Here is a 23,205-nt window from a genome sequence, read left to right as displayed (position 1 = left end):
TATGTTGCGTAAGTTATGTTATGATAAGTAACATTAGGATAGGTTACTACACAATAATCAGGATAGTAAAGTTAAATTAGGTATGCTAGGTTATGTAAATTACATCAGGTAATGATGGGTAAGTTACTTCAGCTAGGGAGCAAATAGGTGAATTATGATAAGATAGGTAAGTTACATTTGCATAGGCTAATGCAGATAAACCAGGTTTGGTTAGGTTAAGTTAGGTTGGGTTATGTAAGTTAAGTTGATAATTTAGGTTATAGTAGTTACATCCGGTAGGGGAAGAATAATTAAATTGGAATAGGTAAGTTACATTTAGATAGCTTAACTCAGGCAAGTAATGTTAGGTAAGTATGGGCAAGTTGGGTAAGGTAGATAAGTTATAATATTTACATAAGGGTAGGCTAGTATATGTAAGTCATGTTAGGTAGGGTTATGCAGTGTTGTTCAGAGAATAGTTTTAAGATAAAGTGGCTAAGAACATATATTTAACAGAATAATTATAAAACAGAAATGAAAGTTTGTTACGAAGTGGGGAACTAGTTATCTAATGGGTCAGGTGCATGTGTTCCAAAATTTCCTCAAACACTCCATTTTTTTAGTAATATCTTCATGGAAAATGCTCAAACGTTTCCTAAAGGACCAACATTACACACTGAACAACGGAGGAACAGAAGAAAAAAAATCACAACTTTCATATTAAAAAAAAATTCAAATTACCTTTAAAAATAGAAAAATGTCACCAATTTTAATTTTATTGAATACGGTCTCAGAATGGCATGTAACGTTCATGTTCGTAAGGGGAAAAAAATATTAGTTGAGAATATAGTTTACTGCAAAACATTTTTTCAATGTGCCCATCCAAATATGTGCAAAAGTTAGAGGCCAAAAATGTATAACTCCAACGTTATGGCTTTATGACTAAACGAGCCCTAAGAAACCTTATACCTAACAGCTTTGCACATAATATGTAAAAATGGTGAGCACCGGTCAGAAACTGATATTTTTAAAGGGGTTTCAAATTTGAAAATTCTGTTCATAGAGAAAAATTCAGTTAAGATTCTCGACTTTGAATATAGTACTTCGAATTTATGACATATCTTGTATGTTTTAATTAAGATTGCTTGGCATTCGTACTCGAATATTTGAAAGTTGTAGGTCAATATGTGTTGAAAGTGTCACTAAAGTGTTATGTGTCTAAAGAGACAAAGAAAATAGTTTAAAATCTGTGAAAAATTCAACCCCCCAAAGTTAAAAGTCACAACTTCTGCCACCTGTGTCTGATTAACTTGTTGACCAAATTCGTTCCAACTTCACATGGTTAGTGCCGGATATGCATTCTCCAATATGTAGAATTTAAAAAAAATCCGCTTAGAAACAAAGGAGAGAAAAAAATGCTTGTCAGCTTTTCGTACAAAGGGCATAAAAAATATTTTCATTGGGGAATTGCATTTGTATGATATATAATAAAATACAGCATAATAACATACTAACTCATTATTATGTGTGAAATCTGGCCCTCGAGGTGGCACTAGCTGCATATCCACTTTGTGGACACTCCTAGCTACCACTTGTCTTCTTTGTACATCGGACAGGTGCTTGCATTTCTTTATCCCTGGTTTCCAGTATATAGGAGTAGGTAAGTAATTATCAAAGGATCAAAGGAAGGCATCAAACCGGAAAGGCTATGTAGCACCATCAAATGTGCGGAATACTCAGAGGGTGCTAAATATCACCTAGGATGCCAATACGAGAACAGAAATACATAAGGCGAACACATAAGGGGGAATCAAAAGTATTCGATTCCCCAAGAATTCTATCGAGGGACAAGTGACTGCGAGGAACGGTCGGAAAGCAAGACACACACTCGTCCTGGAAGTCAGGATATTCAACAAGAATATGCACGACTATAAGAGGGACAAAGCAATTTGGACAATAAGAAGGAGGGCGGCGCTCCATTAAGTGATTGTGGGTTAAGCGTGTATGACCAAGAGACAACCTCGCCGGTTACGGTGGTAGGAGGAGGGCCATGGGGACACACTACTCTTAAGAGTACGCAGTTTGTTACCAGCAACAGAAGATCAACAACCCTGCCAACGGGCAAGGATGGAAATGAATGACTGGGTAAAAGTCGGAATAAGGAATACCTTTACGGTAGATGGGACAAGAGCGGATAGCTTCCTTAGCGGCAGCATCCACTCGCTCATTTAAAGAGACACCAATATGGCTGGGAACCCAGCAAAACTCTACTGACTTAAATTTACTGGAAATACGAAACAGCCACTGTTAAATCTCGACGACCACTGCATGGATTTGATTAAAGGACTACAGAGCCATGAGGGCACTACGAGAGTCAACTACAACCACAAAGGAGGATTGACAACGAGAAAGCAGGAGACGAAGAGCATAGAGAATAGCATAAAGGTCTGCCGTGAAGATATTAGTCTCTGGAGGTAGGCGACACATATAAGTGTAGTCATGAAAAACAACAGAGTAGCCTACACCGTCTGCAAACTTAGACCCATTGGTGAAGATGGAAACAGGAGTGGGAGTGCGTAAAAAAGTGTTCAAGGAAAAGGCATTTCAGAACCGTAGGAGGGGTAAAAGCTTTAGTGATGCAGGTCAGGTATGTACAACATTCAGGAAGGGGGGACCCTTCATGGGGGCAAAGACGGAACAATACAAGGACAAACATTAGTAATACGAACCGAAAGAAAATCCTGCAAGTGAGATAACCGGGCAGAAAGAGGGTGGTGGCGATCACGGCAGTCCTGGAGCGATATGAAGCCAGTTTCAACATACAAGCTGAGGGCAGGAGTTGAACGAAAGGCACCAGAGCAGAGACGCAACCAAGATGCAAGGCATCAAGATAGCGAAGAGTAGAAAGAGAAGCAGAAGAGTAAGCAGGGCAACCATAGTCGAGTTTAGACAGTACGAGAGAGGAATGTAAAGAGAGGAGCTTGCGCCTATCCACTCCCCAAGAAGTATGGGACAAAACATTAAGGAGGTTAAGGGCCTTAGAGCATTCAATTCGGAGGTAAGAGATATGGAGCAACCAAGACAAACGAGTGTCAAAAATTAATCACCAAAGCTTAGCAGAATCCCTATACACAAGGAGATGACCATAAAACGACAAAGAGGGACGAAGAACGACATACTTCCAAGTAAAAATCATAGCACAAGTCTTAGACGTAGAGAATTTAAAGCGATGATCGGTGGCCCAAGACGACATGGCATAAATCGCAAGTTGAAGCCGCCGTTGGAGAAGAGGCGAATCATCAGCTTTACAACAAAGGATGAGATCGTCGACATAGAGAGTGGAGAAGACACCAGAAGGTAGAGAGGAAAGAAGATCATTGAGGGCAATCAGAAAAAGAGTAGTGCTCAGAACACTACCTTGGGGCACACCCTCGTATTGCCGAAAAGAGGCAGAGAGAGTGGCACCAAGCCTCACTCGATAGGAACGACGAAAGAGGAAGCTATTGAGGAAGAGAGGAAGATTACCACGAAGGCCAAAAGAACGAAGTTGGGACAGAATATGGTATCTCTAGGTGGTGCCGTAAGCCTTTTCCAGGTCAAAAAGGACGGCAACAACGGAGGTCTTTATTTATTTATTTATTTATATACAAGAAGGTACATTGGTTTTGTGAGGATACATAGCATTGTATTTACATTCTTGTAAAGCCACTAGTACGCATAGCGTTTCAGGCAGGCGCAGCAAAAGCAGTACGAATATAGATCTCCACGTTCACCAGGACATCGGTGTGCTGCGGCACTTGCGAAAACCAAATTGAGAAGGGGAGAGGTGGTGAAAGTGTTCTAGGAACCGCATCAGACGAACGTTAACCATACGTTCTGAGAGTTTGCCGACAACTCGTGACAATAGGGCGGAAGTCCTGAAGGGATGTTCTCAAGAGACCCTGGTTAACGAACAGGGAGGACAACAGCAAGGAGCCAGTCCTCAGGCACTGACGACTCCCAGACCCGGTTATACAGACTCGGCAAATACTGAGACGTGCACAGAGGGAGATGGGGAAGCATCTCAAATTAATGTCATCGGAGCCTGCTGCCGTAGAACCGCAGAGGGCCAGGGCAAACTAAATTTCAGAGACAGAGAAGGGATCATTATAGGGAAGTCTAAGATGGGTGCGGAAATCTAAATGATGAGATTCAAGAACAGGTTGACGAAGAAGGAAAGACTGAGGAAGATGAGAAACAGACGAACCAGAGCGAACAGACGAAATTTGGGAACCCAGGTTGACTGCGACCTGTGCTGGGTCCGGCACAAGAGTACCACGGAGGTAAAGGACTGGTGAGACATCGGGAACGAACTTATCCGCTATTTTGCAGATGCGCTTCCAGATCTGCGGTAGAGGAGTTTTGGAAGTAAAGGTGGAAACATAAGACTTCCAACACTAACGTTTAACTGATCGTTACTACAGGCCACCACACTCGCCTTCCGAAACAAAAGAAAAGAATCAGCCGTCTGCCAGTGGCGGTGCCTCTTCCAGGCTTCACGCTTACAGTGGACTTCTCGAGTACAGTCTACATTCCACAGGGGAAAGCATTTCAGCGTGCCTCGAGAGGTAGAGCGAGGAATAGAGCAGAGGGCAGCTTCGAAGATGGTGTCATGAAAAAGAAGGAGGACGCGAGGTAGAGGCAGAATGGAGAGGTTGGAGAGAGTAGCACGGAGGGTAAATAGGTTCCAATCTGCCTTGGCAAACCTAGGGAAGGTGAGGGGAGGGTGAAAAGAGAAAAGGTAGCAAGGATAGGGAAATGGTCACTGCTATGGACATCATCAAGAACCCACCACATGAAATCTTAGTAAAGAGACGACGAGCAGAGAGAAAGATCATGACAGGACAAGGTGCAAGTTCGAGAGTCCAAATGAGAGGGCTCACTAGAATTCAGAAGAGACAGGGAAGAAGTGAGGACGAACGGTTCGAGAAGGCGACCTCGGGTGTTTGTCAGAACATCACCCCAGAGTATATGTCGACAATTGAAATTACCCAGCAGGAGTACAGGCTCCGGCAAGGAGTCCAGTAGGAGTTTCAGATCGGGAAGAGAAAGCGGTACATTTGGAGGGAGATAAATGGAACAAACCGTATACTATTTACTCACAAAGACATGGGCAGCAGAACATTGGGGAGGCGATAGAAAGGGTAGGGGGACGAAGGGAATATAAGAACGAAATAAGAGAGCAGAAGTTATGGACCCCATTATATTATGGGGAAGAGAATGGAATAGCCACGAAAGCGACCAGGACGAGTACCAAGCATCGGCTCCTGGAGACAGACACAAAGGGGCGAAAAATTGTGGAATCAGAAGTTGGAGTTCATGGAAATTGGCGTAATATCCACGAATATTCCATTGAAGAATAGACATCGACAAAAAGAGAAAGGACAGGAACAGACAACAATGAAGAATCAAAGGTTTAAAAGGAACACAGCGTGTCAAAGAAGTGCAGGGTCAGCAAAGTCAGGGTTAGGGGGCATGCGTAAACTGAGTAAGGATGGAGGTAAGGGAGCAGGAGAACAGACCAGAGGCGGATGGGCAGGGTCAGAGGAGGAGACAACCGAGAGGGGCGGTCAAGGACAGCAGGAGGAGGAAGAAGGGCAGATACCTGGAGGGGGGCGTACCTCAGCCAGGGCAGCAACCGAGAGGGAAGCGGCGGCCAAATAAATCTCCATAACAGGAACAGGAGGCCCGACCACCAAAATGGGAGGGGACGGAGCGATGGAGTCGGAGGTAGGGGCGAGAAAGAAAGCGATGCCTTCTTACCCACCTGGGAGGAGGAAGAAGAGTAGCCAGGCTAACATTTCTGACTCAAAGAGACAGGTGTTCAAGCAACAACGTACTTGGCGACAGATTCCAGAGTATCAACAGGAGAAGAAGAACGAGATCGAGCAACACGATGATTGCTGGGAGGAGGATGATAGACAACAACCTGTACAAACAGGCAGCGTGGAGAGCTAAGACATGGGGGAGAAGGACGGGAAGGAGGATCGGAGGTAGATGAGAAAGAAGACACAGGAGACATGGCAGACAGGGTAGTAAGAAGGGAAACTCCAGACGGTGAACTAGGAGGGAGGACCCTTCGGGATAGAATTTTGTGGAACAGGGGAGGAGGCGGTGGGCGTGTCCGGGTCTAAGGCCTGGAAACGGTTGTTAGACTGAGGAAAGTGGGAAGGGCGAAGAGAGGAAGATCGCAACACAGTGAGCATAAGACACGCCAGCGAAAAGGGTGAGATGGCGAACTTGGTGCCTCGTCTCTGGACAAGACAAACGATCCCGGTGTTTCAAGTTGAGGACGGCTGCCTCAAGTTTGCAATGTATACACGCACGGAAGAAGTTAGGATGAGTCTCACCGCAATAGAGGCAGCGAGCCTGGGGAGAGGTGCACTCCGACATAGAGTGACCATCATCCCCACACATGGGACTGAGGAAGTGAAAAATGGAACATCTGAGGGCACCATTTCCGACTTCCTTGTGATTCGTTCTTGTGATTCATGGACTTTTGTCACTGTCGAAGGATTAAAAAAATATAGTCACAGTTGCAATTCTTGGCAAGTGCTCGTATATTGAATGAGACGCAGAGGGTAACTTGATGTTAAGGAACGAATGGTGTGTTCTTGTCTATTAGCCGATAGATAGAACGACACATCAACTGCGTACGAAGTTCCTCACAAGAATGCTGGTGCAAGGGGTTGCTAGGGCCTCCTTGAGCACAACCACCAGGAAAATACAACTAACCAGTGATGTCACAACACCGGTGCCTAGTCCAATGATATTGACCCCTACATGATGGGTAGAAGAGTGATGTCATGAACACGTCACGACTACGTCAGGGTTCCCCATCGTGACGGATGAGGTTGACCCCAAAGATCAAGGCTTATTGCTCCGACCATGCTGGCGTCTCCTCTTCCACTGCCTGGGACCTTCTATCCTGTGTATTCTTTGACTCTCGTTTCTATGTCATAAATGCTTAATTCCCCATATCTAATTTTCACTAAGAATACGGCAGCCTCCGAATGATCCGTGTATTCCTGGGTATGTGGGCATTCCAAGGACACCCGACATGACAGTTTTCCACCCAGGGGTAAAAGAGATACGCGTTGTGCACTGCTTGGTGCACTGTGCACTGCATTAAGCCATTCACGTCAGATGTTGGAAAATCTTGAGAGACCATTCTCTCACAGTTGCATCCTGGAAAGAGTCATCAGTAGTTGGCCTAGGGGGGTTCTCGATTAGTCTAACAGGTGACCAATGTCCGACCATGGGAACCAAATATATTGTATACAGCAAAGGTTCTAGGGGTAAAGCCCTGAGGCACTCTACTTATAACGATTTCTAGTTCTCAGTGGAGTAACCACTAAACTAGTCAACGTGTCCTCTTCCCCACCTACACAGATTGTTCAGCTGCCCACATAACATCAAGCTCATTTCTAGCAAATATAAAGCAAGAACTTGTTTAAAATAACAACTATTCTTTGTTCCTTTCAATTACCTCACCTCTCCAATTTGCAATGGACCAGTCTTCTCCATTATCTTTGTATCTGTCCTGCTGGAAATTTTTCAACCCATCCTTCTGAAAAGATAGTAATTTTTATAACTATGTGATTGAAAGTACTAATTTGTAGTAATGGAGCACCAGTATGCCACTTTTTGTATTTTTTTATGTATTCCGCTAAAAAAAAGCTAAAAACCAAACCTAAATATTCAAAAGAGTAATGCAGCACATATAAATACTATATTAGGTCTCTGATAGCGTTTTATATTGATAGCTCTATATATATATTGATTGTTTTATATTGATTTTTTTGATAGCTCTGATAGTTATATTATCTTTTATTAGCAACAAAAATATTAACATTTCTGGTTTTCCAAATTCATTAATTCAAGTCAACTTTGTGGTGGTCCATCACAACACATGTGTACTTTCACCAAGAGTTTCTATAAGTAATTTCATTTTATGAGGATGGACTGACTACCTATATTATTCTAGCTTAATTTAATTATGTTTAAACTTTTCTTACTGGTTTCAAAAATAGTTGTCCTAAATAGTCATGTCCATTCTTAATTTGTTTGTTTGCAGCCTTTTTGGTCGATAAGGTTCTTTTGTCTTGTGGTTATTCATTTTGTCACAGTTATTCGACCTAATTTTAAACTATTTTTCAGCAGGCCTCGTTTGTGAATGGTGGGTGGAGGAGACGTGGTGGAGGCAGGAAGAGTAGTGTTGGCGGAGGCGCAAGATGGGGAGCTGGGAACGCAGTATGTCCACGCACCTGACAGTGGACCTTTCTCTCCCTCCTGTCGACGACCACAACACAGGAGACCAGTCAACCACCACCAGAACCGATACTGAGCCGTGGGATGAGATCTCAATAAGGTAAAGCACACACACACACACACACACACACACACACACACACACACACACACACACACACACACACACACACACACACACACACACACACACACACACACACACACGCACACACACACACACACACACACACACACACACACACACACACACACACACACACACACACACACACACACACACACACACACACACACACACACACACACACACACACACTCCAGCATAAGCTGGAGAAACAGGCAGGAGTAACTGGTAGGGCGCTCCAGTGGATAAGGGAGTACCTAAGCAATAGGAAGCAGTGACTTACAGTGAGTAAGCAGTCAGTTACAGTGAGGGGTGAGACCTCAGAATGGCGTGAAGTCACCAGAGGAGTCCCACAGGGCCTATCCTGTTGGACCTATCCTGTTTCTGATATACGTAAATGATCCCCAGAGGGTATAGACTCATTCCTCTCAATGTTTGCTGTCGACGCCAAAATTATGAGAAGGATTAGGACAGAGGAGGACAGCTTGAGGCTTCAAGAAGACCTGGACAAGCTGCAGGAATGGTCGAACAAATGGCTATTAGAGTTTAACCCAAGCAAATGTAATGTAATGAAGATAGGGGTAGGAAGCAGGAGACCAGATACAAGGTATCATTTGGGAGATGAGATACTTCAAGAGTCAGAGAGAGAGAAAGACCTGGGGGTTGATATCACGCCAGACCTGTCCCCTGAAGCTCATATCAAGAGGATAACATCAGCAGCATATGCCAGGTTGGCTAACATAAGAACGGCCTTTAGAAACTTGTGTAAGGAATCTTTCAGAACATTATATACCACATATGTCAGACCAATCCTGGAGTATGCGGCTCCAGCATGGAGTCCATATCTAGTCAAGCATAAGACTAAACTGGAAAAGGTTCAAAGGTTTGCCACCAGACTAGTACCCGAGCTGAGAGGTATGAGCTACGAGGAGAGACTACGGGAATTGAACCTCACTTCGTTGGAAGACAGAAGAGTTAGGGGGGACATGATCACCACATTCAAGATTCTCAAGGGAATCGACAGGGTTGATAAAGACAGGCTATTTAACACAAGGGGAACACGCACTAGGAGACACAGGTGGAAACTGAGTGCCCAAATGAGCCACAGAGATATTAGAAAGAACTTTTTTAGTGTCAGAGTGGTTGACAAATGGAATGCATTAGGCAGTGATGTGGTGGAGGCTGACTCCATACACAGTTTCAAGTGTAGATATGATAGAGCCCAGTAGGCTCAGGAACCTGTACACCTGTTGATTGACGGTTGAGAGGCGGGACCAAAGAGCCAGAGCTCAAACCCCGTAAGCACAATTAGGTGAGTAAAATTAGGTGAGTACACACATGTTCTCGAGGGTCGAGGGAGGGTGAATACGTCAATAAGGCTTCATATTTCGGGAAATCTGAGGGATACACGAGAAATTTGGTGTTCAGTGATAATACAAAGTGCAACACACCAATTAGAAACTGTCAAATTTATGGGTTATGTCCCCTATTGAATATTAGACAAGTTCAAGGGTACGACATCAGTGCCAGGCCAAGCTCGTGGGCTACTGCATGGTCAGAGTGTACACAACTAGATGTGATAGTGAAGATCATAACAAATAGTGAATAGAATAGTTAAGAAGTGATTCTGAACGTGAAGCATTAGGATTATATCGGTGCTTAGAGGAACAAGAAGCAGAGTACTGGTGATAGAAAGCAACAAGATTGAAGGTCCTACGCCTGGCAGTGACGTGGATGGAGACAGCAGGCCAACACACGACTGTCAACAGTACTTTTAACCCTGTTTGTGCTGTGGGATGTTTTGAATTGGCGGTAAGGTAAGGCCTCTCAAAATGTCAGTCAAACGGTTTACAGTGTTAGTGCGTTTTAACAGTTAGCCTTGGATATAAGTTAGCAAACGGAAACGAACCTCAAGGGAAATATTCGGCTCATGTGAGAACTAGTTTCTGGCACCCAAGTGTGAAAAACACTACGCCCTACACGAGGATCTCCCACTCTTCCTATTCTCACCCCCATCGCCTCCCACCATAACACCAACAGTAAACACACAGCCAAAAAACCATAGGGCCCACACCCTCCTATAACTCTCCCACTCTAATCCACCCCACACACTCTCACAATCCCCTCCCTTTCTTCCACCTCCCCCCATACACACACACACATCTCTCTCCCCCCCCCCTATCTCTCTCTCTCTCTCTCTCTCTCTCTCTCTCTCTCTCTCTCTCTCTCTCTCTCTCTCTCTCTCTCTCTCTCTCTCTCTCTCTCTCTCTCTCTCTCTCTCTCTCCTCGCTCTCTCTCTCTCTCTCTTTTCTCTCTCTCTCCCCCACTTTCTCTCTCTCTCCCCCACTTTCTCTCTCCCTCACTCCCTCTCTCCCCCACTCTATCTCTCCCCCTCTCTATTTCCCCCCTCTCTCTCTCTCTCTCTCTCTCTCTCTCTCTCTCTCTCTCTCTCTCTCTCTCTCTCTCTCTCTCTCTCTCTCTCTCTCTCTCTCTCTCTCTATTTCCTCTCTCTCTCTCTCTCTCTCTCTCTCTCTCTCTCTCTCTCTCTCTCTCTCTCTCTCTCTCTCTCTCTCTCTCTCTCTCTCTCTCTCTCTCTCTCTCTCTCTCCTCTCTCTCTTTCCCTCTTTCTCTCTCTCCTCTCTCTCTCTCTCTCTCTCTCTCTCTCTCTCTCTCTCTCTCTCTCTCTCTCTCTCTCTCTCTCTCTCTCTCTCTCTCCTCTCTCTCTTTCCCTCTTTCTCTCTCTCCTCTCTCTCTCTCTCCTCTCTCTCTCTTTCCCTCTTTCTCTCTCTCTCTCCTCTCTCTCTCTCTCTCTCTCTCTCTCTCTCTCTCTCTCTCTCTCTCTCTCTCTCTCTCTCTCTCTCTCTCTCTCTCTCTCTCTCTCTCTCTCTCTCTCTGCCTCTCTCTCTCTCTCTCTCTCTCTCTCTCTCTCTCTCTCTCTCTCTCTCTCTCTCTCTCTCTCTCTCTCTCTCTCTCTCTCTCTCTCTCTCTCTCTCTCTCTCTCTCTCTCTCTCTCTCTCTCTCTCTCTCTCTCTCTCTCTCTCTCTCTCTCTCTCTCTCTCTCTCTCTCTCTCTCTCTCTCTCTCTCTCTCTCTCTCTCCCCCACTTTCTCTCTCCCCCACTCCCTCTCTCCCCCACTCTATCTCTCCCTCTCTCTATTTCCTCTCTCTCTCTATCTCTCTCTCTCTCTCTCTCTCTCTCTCTCTCTCTCTCTCTCTCTCTCTCTCTCTCTCTCTCTCTCTCTCTCTCTCTCTCTCTCTCTCTCTCTCCCCCACTTTCTCTCTCCCCCACTCCCTCTCTCCCCCACTCTATCTCTCCCTCTCTCTATTTCCTCTCTCTCTCTCTCTCTCTCTCTCTCTCTCTCTCTCTCTCTCTCTCTCTCTCTCTCTCTCTCTCTCTCTCTCTCTCTCTCTCTCTCTCTCCCAGGGAAAACATGGCAGGGACACGAACTCGGGGTGACAAGCGCAGGAGGACAATCACGGCTGGAACAAACTCAGAGGATGGGGTGGAACAGGAAGGGAGTATTTCAGCAAATGTGGAAAAAATTCAGTGAAGGATTGAGGTTAATGAGAGAGACAGAAGCCAACCTGCAGGATGAACTAATGGCAGCAAAAGAGGAGATAAGAAACCTGAAGCCTCCTCCACAATTCCAGACACAAACTGTACCTCAGGGAGATGGGAATGCTACTGTGGAGGGGACATCCACAACACAGACCTCATTTGCTAAAATGCTTAAAAAGAGCCCTGAACCTAGGTCTGCTGTTAGGGAAGTTGCCATGGAAGTGGCTTCGTCTCAGGAAGCAGCTAGATGTACTAGCTGGCTGATAGAGTGAAAAAGAGCAGTAGTAGTAGCAGGCATTAAAGAGCAGTAGTAGTAGCAGGCATTAAAGAGCAGTAGTAGTAGCAGGCATTAAAGAGCAAACAGGGACCAACCCAAAGGGGCAGAGAGACAAGGACAAAATCATAGTTACTGAAATCATTAAAGAGGTAAGGATGGAGGGAATTGACCAAAATGTTGAAAAGGTTTTCAGGCTTGGAAAGTGCAACAAGCACAGAGACTGAATGGTAAAGGTGGTATTCATGAGAGAGAACACGAAAGAGGAACTGTTAGCAAGGAAGAGCGGTCTAGCAAATGTACAGAACTTCAAAAAAGTATTCCTGCAGAGGGATATGACAAGGGAAGAGAGAAGGAAGGCAGCAGAAGCGAAGAAGTAATGCAGGGAGAGAGAAAGGAATCTGAGAACCACAACCCCGAATCCTACAATCCCAGAGGAAGGAAGCAGCAAACAAGTTTGTCCCAGTCCAAAAGGAAAACAGTGAAACGAAGATGAGAAACCCATGGTTTAATCAGAGATGTAGGCTCGCTAAGCAGCAAAGTAAAAGCGCATGGAGAAACTATAGGACTAACAGGACACTTGACAGCAGAGAAAGATACCAGAATGCCAGGAATGAATATGTCAAGATGAGAAGAGAGGCAGAAAGACAATACGAAAATGACATCGCAAGCAAGGCAAAGACTCAGCCTAAATTGCTGCATAGCCACATCAGGAGAAAAACAACAGTAAAGGAATTGGTTTTGAAATTAAGGATAGGGGCAGAAGGATTCACTACAAACGACAAGGAAGTGTGTGAGGAACTGAATAAGAAATTCCAGGAGGTCTTCACCTTAGAGTAAGGAGAAATTCCAGAGAAAAGAGAAGGAATAGCTAACCAGGAACCAATGGAATAGTTTGAGATTACCAGCGGTGAAATAAGGAAGTGTTTATTAGAGTTGGATGTGACAAAGGCTATGGGCCCAGATGGAATCTCCCCTTGGATACTAAAGGAAGGAGCAAAAGAACTGTGCCTGCAAACTCTCCATAGTGTATAACAAATCACTGGCAACATGGGAACTACCAGAAATTTGGAATACAGCTAACATAGTCCCGATATACAAGAGAGGGGATAGACAGGAGGCACTGCACTACAGGCCAGTGTCCCTAACCTGCATACCATACAAGCAGAAGGAGAAGATTGTGCGAAGAAAGCTAGTGGAACTTCTGGAGCGAAAGCACTTTGTAACACAGCATCACATCGCTTTGTAACACAGCATCTTTTGCTCCTTCCTTTAGTATCCAAGAGGAGATTCCAAATTGGGTTCAGGGATGGCAGGTCCTGCCTCACAGAAAGAGAAGAGAAGAGAGAAAGAAAAGGGTGGGCAGACTGCATATTTTTGGATTGCCAAAATGCCTTTGATACAGTACCACACAAGAGGCTAGGTAAAAAGCTGGAGATGCAGGCTGGAGTGAAAGGGAAGGTACTCCATTGGATAAAGGAGTACCTAAGCAACAGGAGAAAACGAGTCAGTGTGAGGGGTGAGGTTTCAGATTGGCGAGAGGTTACAAGTTGAGTCCCGCAGGGGTCAGTCCTTGGACCTATACTGTTTCTGATTTTTTAAATGGTCTCCCAGAGGGTATAGACTCGTTTCTCTTAATGTTTGCTGATGATGCAAAAATTATGAGAAGGATTGAAACAGAGGATGATAGTAAGAGGCTACAAGATGACCTAGACAGACTGAGTGAATGGTCCAACAAATGGCTGTTGAAGTTCAACCCAAGCAAATGCAAAGCAATGAAAATAGGCAGTGTAAGCAGGAGGCCAGACACAGGATAAAGAATACAAGATGAAGTACTTAATGAAACGGACAGAGAGAAAGATCTAGGAGTTGATATCACACCAAACATGTCTCCTGAAGCCCACATAAAAAGAATAACGTCTGCGACATATGCGAGGCTGGCTAACATCAGAACAGCCTTCTGGAACCTGTGTAAGGAATCATTTAGAATCTTGTATACCACATATGTAAGACCAATCCTGGAGTATGCGGCTCCAGCATGGAACCCGTACCTTGTCAAGCACACGACGAAGCTGGAAAAAGTTCAGAGGTATGCCACTAGACTAGTCCCAGAACTAAGAGGCATGAGTTACGAGGAAAGGCTGCGAGAAATGCACCTTACGACACTGGAAGACAGAATAGTAAGGCGAGACATGATCACAATCTACAAAATCCTCAGGGGAATCGACCGCTAGACAAGGATAAACTATTCAACACTGGTAGTATGCGAACAAGGGAACACAGGTGGAAACTGAGTACCCACATGAGCCACAGGGACGTTAGAAAGAACTTTTTCAGTGTCAGAGTAGTTAACAGGTGGAATGCATTAGGCAGTGATGTGGTGGAGGCTGACTCCATACACAGTTTCAAATGTAGATATGAAAGAGCCCAGTAGGATCAGGACTCTGTACACCAGTTGATTGACAGTTGAGAGGCGGGACCAAAGAGTCAAAGCTCAACCCCCGCAAGCACAAAGAGGTGAGTACACATCGCGAGTAAAGCTAAGACCCAACCAAAACTGCTAAACAGCCACATCAGGCAGAAAACAGTAGTGAAGGAACAAGTGGTGAAAGTGAGAAAAGGGAAGAACAGATACACAGAGAATGACAAAGAGGTGTGTGAAAACTCAACAAGAGATTTCAGGAGGTCTTCACAATAAACAAGGAGAGGTCACTGCACTAAATGAGGAGGCAAACCGAACAACCTTGGAGGAATTTTACCTCACCAGTCATGAGGTCAAAAGGAATCTGATGGAGCTGAATGTGTCAAAGGTTGTTGGGCCTGACAGAATTTCACCATGGATTCTAAAAGAAGGTGCAGAAGCACTAAGTGTGCCACAATTTTTATTGTGTATAACTGGTCACTGGAAACGGGAGACCTTCCGGAAAGCTGGAAGACAGCTAATGTAGTCCCAAATTACAAAAAGGGTGACAGGCAAGAGGCACTGAACTACAAGTCAGTTTCCCTAACTTGGAAACCATGCAAGGTGATGGAGATGATTGTGAGGAAAAGGCTCATAAAGCATCTGGAGGGAAACAGCTTTGTAACACACCACCAGCATGGGGTCAGAGATGGTAAATCGTGCCTCATAGGCCTAATAGAATTCTATGACCAAGCAACACAAATTAGGCAGGAAAGAGAAGGGTGGGCAGACTGCATTTTCTTGGACTGTCAGAAAGCCTTTGACACAATACCTCGCAAAAGGCTGTTACAAAAGTTGGAGCAGCGGGCAGGAGTAAAAGGAACGGTGCTCCAGTGGATAAGGGAGTCTCTAAGCTATAGGAAACAGCGAGTAACGGTGAGTGGGGGAGGCATCAGAGTGGCGAGATGTCACCAGCGGGGTTCCATAGGGCTCTGTACTTGAACCCATCTTGTTTCTAGTATATGTAAACGACCTTCCAGAGGGTATAGACTCATTCCTCTCAATTTTTGCTGATGATTCAAAAATCCCGAGAAGAATCAAAACAGATGAAGATAGACAGAGACTTCAGGACGACCTGGACAAACTGGAGGAATGGTCTAGAAAATCGCTGCTAAAGTTCAACTGGAAAGTTCAACTTTCAACAGGAAAGTGTAAAGTAATGAAATTAGGCGAAGGGAGCAGAAGACTGAACACAAGGTACCATCAGGGAGGTGAAATCCTGCAAGAGTCAAATAGAGAGAAAGATCTGGGGGTCGATATCACACCGAACCTGTCCCCAGAGGCCCACATCAAAAGAATCAGCGGCATATGCTAGACTGGCCAATATAAGAACTGAATTTAGAAACTTGTGTAAGGAATCGTTCAGGACCCTGTATACCACTTATGTAAGACCAATCCTGGAGTATGCAGCTCCAGCCTGGAGTCCATACCTAGTTAAACACAAGTCGAAGTTAGAGAAGATTCAGAGGTATGCCACCAGACTAGTCCCGGAACTGAGAGGAATCTGCTACAAGGATAGGCTAAGGGAGCTGAACCTCACAACCCTAGAAAACAGAAGAGTAAGGGGAGACATGATAACCACATACAAAATTCTCAGGGGAATTGACAGGGTGGACAAAGACGAACTCTTTAACATGGGTGGAACACGAACAAGGGAACACAGGTGGAAACTTAGTACCCAGATGAGCCACAGAGACGTTAGAAAGAATTTTTTCAATGTCAGGGTAGTTAACAAATGGAATTAAGTATTAAGTAGTGATGTGGTGGAAGCTGACTCCATACACAGTTTAAAATATAGATATGATAGAGCCCAATACGCTCAGGAATCTGTACACCAGTTAATTGACAGTTGAGAGGCGGGACCAAAGAGCCTGAGCTCAACCCCCGCAAACACAACTAGGTGGATACAACTAGGTGAGTACACACACACACACACACACACACACACACACACACACACACACACACACACACACACACACACACACACACACACTCTCTCTCTCTCTCTCTCTCTCTTTCTCTCTCCCTCTCTCTCTCTCTATCGGGCAAAACATGGAAGGGACACGAACTCGGGCTTACACACGCAGGATATCAATCGCGGCTGGAACAATTTCAGAGGAAGGGGTGGAACAGGAAGCCGGGATGAAGGGAGTATTCCAGCATATGTGGGAGGAATTCAGTGAAGAACTGAGGTTAATGAGGGAGACAGTTGCCAACCTGCAGGATGAACTAAGGGAAGCAAAGGAGGAGATAAGAAGCCTGAAGGAGACTTCTCCACAATACCAGACACAAACCGTGCCTCAGGGAGACAGGAATGCTACTGTGGAGGGGACCTCCACACCTCAGCTCTCATTTGCTGAAATACTTAAAACGAGCCCTGAAGCTAGGTCTGCCGTTAAGGAAGTTGCCATGGAAGTGGCTTCCTCTCAGGAAAGGCTAGATGTACCAGCCGGCTGATAGAGAGAAATAGAGCAGTAGTAGTAGCAGGCATTAAGGAGCAAACAGGGACCAGACCAAAGGAGTGGAGAGACAAGGACAAAAACATGATTAAAGAGATCCTTAAAGAGGTAAGGATGGAGGGAGCTGAGCGAAATGTTGAAAAGGTTTTCAGGCTTGGAAAGTACAACAAGGACAGAGACCGAATGATAAAGGTGGTTTTCATGAGCGAAATCGCGAAAGAGGAATTATTAGAAAGGAAGTGCTGTCTAGCAAGTGGAGAGAAGTTCAAAAGAGTATTCTTGCAGAGGGATATGACAAGGGAAGAGAGAATGCAAGCAGCAGACGCGAGGAAGGAGCGCAGGGAGAGAGAAAGGAATCAGGGAGCCACACCCCCGATCCCTACAATCCCAGAGGGAAATGGGGAACCCTCCTCAAACAGTGCATTAGCCACAGGGAGTGTGGCAGCACCCCCTCATTCCACCCAACAGACACCCTACCTGCCCCAACCCCTGTCAGCCCCCCACTAAGTACCCACCTAAGGCACCCCTCTCCTCCCACTCACCCCCCCTCCTCCCACTCCCCCCTCCCCCCAGGACCTCCCTTCTCCCCCATCCCCCAAGCCCTCCCTTCTCCCACATGCCCTTCCGTCCCTCCCACCCACAAGCCCTCCATTCTCCCCCACCCCCCTAAGCTCCCCACTCTCCCCCACCCCACCTAAGCCTTCCCCTCTCCACCACTCCCCAAAACCCTCCCCTCTTCCTCAACCACCTCAGCCTTCCCTTTCCCCCCACGCCCCCCAAGCCCTCCCCACTTTATTGCCCCCCCAAAACCCACCCCCCCCAACCCTCCCCCCCTTACCCACTCCCCCTACCCTCCCCCTCCCCCCCTCACCCACTCCCCCTACCCTCCCCCTCCCCCCCTCACCCACTCCCCCTACCCTCCCCCTCCCCCCCCTCACCCACTCCCCCTACCCTCCCCCTCCCCCCTCACCCACTCCCCCTACCCTCCCCCTCCCCCCCCTCACCCACTACCCTCCCCCTCCCCCCCCTCACCCACTCCCCCTACCCTCCCCCTCCCCCCTACCCCCCCAAGCCCTTCCTCCTCCACCAGTCTCCCCATACCAGATCCTCCCAGCTCCCGCTCACCCCAGACTCCACAGGTCCTCCCCAGAGGAGATGCAGAAGAGAGTTAGTTTCAGGGCAATGTACTCGAACATAGATGGGATCACAAGCAAGGCAAGTGAACTAAGGGAAAGAGCACAAGAAGTGAACCCAGATGTAATTGGACTCACTGAAACAAAACTCTCTGGAATCATAACGAATGCCATGTTTCCTCAGGAGTACACAATAATAAGGAAAGAGAGGGAAGGTAGGGGAGGAGGAGGAGTGGCCCTACTCATGAGAAAGGAATGGAGTTTTAAGGAGATGGCTATCCCGGGCTGTGAGGGTTTCAGAGACTACATAGCAGGCACAATGACAATGGGAGGACCAAGGATAGTAGTAGCAGTAATATATAATCCTCCACCAAATGACAAAAGACCCAGTCAAGAGTACGAAAGCAACAACATGGCAGTTAACATTATAATTGAGAGGGCAGCCTCTTCTGCCTGTAGAAATAGATCCCACCTGCTCATCATGGGGGACTTCAATCACGGCAGGATTGATTGGGAGAACAAGGAACCGCATGGAGGCGAGGATACGTGGAGAGCCAAACTACTGGAGGTGGCGACTAGAAACTTCTTAACCCAGCATGTCAGTGAACCCACAAGGATGAGAGGAAACGACGAACCAGAGAGGCTCGACCTGGTTTTCACCCTGAACGAATCTGACATAAGAGAAATCAGTTTTGAGGACCCAGTAGGAATGAGCGACCACAGTGTATTAGTGTTTGAGTACCTGATTGAAGAAGGGTTATTGAACTCGAGAAGGGATACCGAAACCAAAAGGTTAGCATACCGAAAGGGAAACTATGAGGAGATAAGAAAATGCCTAGCAGATATAGCATGGGAAACAGAGCTCAGGGAAAAGACGGCCCAAGATATGATGGAATACATCACGCAAAAATGCAAGGATGCAGCAAACAAGTTTGTCCCAGTCCAAAAGGAAAACAGTGAAATGAAGATGAGAAACCCATGGTTTAATCAGAGATGTAGGCTAGCTAAGCAGCAAAGTAAAAGGGCATGGAGAAACTATAGGAATAACAGGACACTGGAGAGCAGAGAAAGATATCAGAATGCCAGGAATGAATATGTTAGGATGAGAAGAGAGGCAGAAAGACAATACGAAAATGACATCGCAAGCAAGGCAAAGACTCAGCCTAAATTGCTGCATAGCCACATCAGGAGAAAAACAACAGTAAAGGAACAGGTTATGAAATTAAGGTTAGGGGCAGAAGGATTCACTACAAACGACAAGGAAGTGTGTGAGGAACTGAATAAGAAATTCCAGGAGGTCTTCACCTTGGAGCAAGGAGAAATCCCAGAGATAAGAGAGGGAATAGCTAACCAGGAACCACTGGAAGAGTTTGAGATTACCAGCGGGGAAGTAAGGAAGTGTTTACTAGAATTGGATGTGACAAAGGCTATAGGTCCAGATGGAATCTCCCCTTGGATACTAAAGGAAGGAGCAGAAGAACTGTGCCTCCCGCTCTCCATGGTGTATAACAAATCACTGGCAACAGGGGAACTGCCAGAAATTTGGAAAGCAGCTAACGTAGTCCCGATATACAAGAAAGGGGATAGACAGGAGGCACTGAATTACAGACCAGTGTCCCTAACCTGCATACCATGCAAGTTGATGGAGAAGATTGTGCGAAGAAAGCTAGTGGAACATCTGGAGCGAAAGAACTTTGTAACACAGCATCAACATGGATTCAGGGATGGCAGGTCCTGCCTCACAGGGTTACTTGAATTCTACGACCAGGCAACAAAAATAAGGCAAGAAAGAGAAGGGTGGGCAGACTGCATATTTTTGGATTGCCAGAAAGCCTTTGACACAGTGCCACACAAGAGGCTAGTGAAAAAACTGGAGATGCAGGCTGGAGTGAAAGGGAAGGTACTCCGTTGGATACAGGAGTACCTAAGTAACAGGAGACAACGAGTCAGTGTGAGGGGTGAGGTCTCAGATTGGCGAGACGTTACGAGTCAGTGTGAGGGGTGAGGTCTCAGATTGGCGAGACGTTACGAGTGGAGTACCGCAGGGGTCAGTCCTTGGACCTATACTGTTTCTGATATATGTAAATGATCTTCCAGAGGGTATAGAATCGTTTTCTCAATGTTTGCCAATGATGCAAAAATTATGAGGAGGATTGAAACTGAGGACGATAGTAGGAGACTACAAGATGACCTGGATAGACTGAGTGAATGGTCCAACAAATGGCTGTTGAAGTTCAACCCGAGTAAATGCAAAGTAATGAAACTAGGTGGTGGAAATAGGAGGCCAAACACAGGATACAGAATAGGAGATGAAGTACTTAATGAAACGAACAGAGAGAAAGATCTAGGAGTTGATATCACACCAAACCTGTCTCCTGAAGCCCACATAAAAAGAATAACGTCTGCGGCATATGCGAGGCTGGCTAACATCAGAACAGCGTTCAGGAACCTGTGTAAGGAATCATTCAGAATCTTGTACACCACATATGTAAGACCAATACTGGAGTATGCGGCCCCAGCATGGAGCCCGTACCTTGTCAAGCACAAGACGAAGCTGGAAAAAGTCCAAAGGTATGCCACTAGACTAGTCCCAGAACTAAGAGGCATGAGTTACGAGGAAAGGCTGCGGGAAATGCACCTTACGACACTGGAAGACAGAAGAGTAAGGGGAGACATGATCACAACCTACAAAATCCTCAGAGGAATCGACCGGGTAAACAAGGATAAACTATTCAACACTGGTGGGACGCGAACAAGGGGACACAGGTGGAAACTGAGTACCTACGGAGCCACAGAGACGTTAGAAGGAACTTTTTCAGTGTCAGAGTAGTTAACGGATGGAATGCATTACGCAGTGATGTGGTGGAGGCTGACTCCATACACAGTTTCAAATGTAGATATGATAGAGCCCAGAACGCTCATGCATCTGTACACCAGTTGATTGACAGTTGAGAGAGCGGGACCAAAGAGCCAAAGCTCAACCCCCGCAAGCACAAATAGGTGAGTACACACAGACTCACACACAATTAAACAAAACAAAAATCACGGTGAAAACCTATTTGTTTTTTACTCGTTACAGACCTAACGTGTTTTGCCAAGTCTTGCATAGCATCTTCAACGGCAGATGTTCCATTTTAGGTGCATAATTATTATTATTATTAACATCTTTATTGACAAAATGAATTACAATTTTGCCTAATCTGAGAATTTTGATAGTCTTATTAAAGTGAGGATAATGCTAGTATTCACTGTCACGCAGGACAGAGTGTCATACACAAGACAATAGGTCTAAACTGTAGGCTGAAGCACATATGTATCATGATTACAATCAATGTTTTAATGTATGGATATGTGAAAACAACTTTCTATTGTGCACTGCCACACAAGGGCAGGGATGGGTTCATAAGTGATACAGCTTAGAAGTAATATAAATAAAAATTGTTCTTTATTTTTCAAATGGACAAGCAAATTTTGGGTAAATTGTTAGGATGTCGTCCAGAACACCTGAGTCAATAAAATAGTTACACAGTTGGTGGTACAATAGGCCAGGAGGTCTAAAGTCCTTTACGGTTTCACATTCATCAATATAGTGTTCTAGTGAATGCATTAAAGGTTTATCACAGAGTTTACAATCTGAGTATTCTGGTAGTGGCTCAGCCTCACTAACCTGCCAGATGTGTCTATAGCCAAGGCGAATTCGCGCAATGACTACATCACATTGCCTGGTCCGGTTACTGTGCTGACCATACAAATACCTATTATTACAAAACTTGTCATAACTTTTAATACTGCAGCTTTCAGGTCTCTGGGCATTTCTTAGTTCTGCTAAATCTGAATTAATTTCTTTAATTTGTATGTTTCTAATAACTGCATTAGATATTCCAAAGTCATAATCAATGTTTTCTTTCCTGCAAGCCTCATTGGCCAATTGATCTACAAAGTCATGTTTTCCAACTCCAACATGGGATGGGATCCACACAAATTTTATACAAGAGTTATTATCATTGGCAAAAATTACATTCCATTTAATATTACAAGCTACTTCCGACATACATTGTGATGGGTTATTTAAGGACTGCAGAGCACTTTTAGAGTCACAGAAAATAACTCCACCACCATTGAGCTTAAGGTATTCAGTAGCTAGATAAATACCCAATAGCTCGGTCTGTGTCGTGCTTGCCCAGTTGTTCAATCTCTGTGTACTAGTCATGATCATTTCATTCCCTTTATACACTGCACATGCACAACCTGTTCTACCAGTGCATAACTGCATAGAGCCATCAGTAAAGGCATAGGATTCAGTCGGTTTGAGAATTTTAAGATGACTGTCAATAGCTTCTAATGTTATACATCTCAAAATGTCAGTGTTATACATTTGTTTTACACTGATGGGAGTATAATGCAGAGAGACCTCCACATCTTTCCAAGGGGGAATATAGTGAACAGTTTTATCAGGGTTAAGAGACATTCAGTTTCTGAAGATTATAGGCACAACTGTCGGAAAATCCGACACCATTTAATATCATACAGACAGATAAGAGCTGTGTTGTATAAACAAGTTACCCATAGAAAACGTAACTTGTAGTGGAATTACTGCCTAAAGAAAACGGGATATCATCACCACATACTATTATAATTCACCAGCTATTCTGCTGGGAATTATTCTTAAATACATTAGTCTTTGGACTTTACCATCATAAAAACATCTTATATAAATTAACTTAATTATCAATATTAAAGTAGAGTAAATGTGACCCTTCTATCACGTTCTGAAATCTGGACAATGTAAGCCAGGCGTCAGAGGGAGGAAGGAGGGCAGCCATTGTTGTGTCACCTCCGAGACGTGTGGAGCAAATTCGGCTCCTATCATTCTGGACAATGTCGGCCAGTAACGTCAATAG

General features: G+C 45.2%; 1 protein-coding gene across 1 annotated transcript in view; it reads left to right on the top strand.

The window, feature by feature from the left end:
- The window catches only part of LOC138353166 (transient receptor potential cation channel subfamily M member-like 2), a 176,785-nt gene that overhangs the window by 29,400 nt on the left and 124,180 nt on the right, over positions 1-23,205 (top strand). The window contains exon 2 of the mRNA XM_069306033.1: positions 8,182-8,389. Coding sequence (XP_069162134.1) covers positions 8,253-8,389 — 137 coding nt within the window. The 5' untranslated portion in view covers positions 8,182-8,252. The remainder of the gene's footprint in view (positions 1-8,181; positions 8,390-23,205) is intronic.

Source organism: Procambarus clarkii, chromosome 56, assembly GCF_040958095.1.
Source record: "Procambarus clarkii isolate CNS0578487 chromosome 56, FALCON_Pclarkii_2.0, whole genome shotgun sequence".
NCBI lineage: Eukaryota > Metazoa > Arthropoda > Malacostraca > Decapoda > Cambaridae > Procambarus > Procambarus clarkii.
Note: the sequence above shows the minus strand (reverse complement) of the source record. Positions and strands in the feature narration are given on the sequence as shown.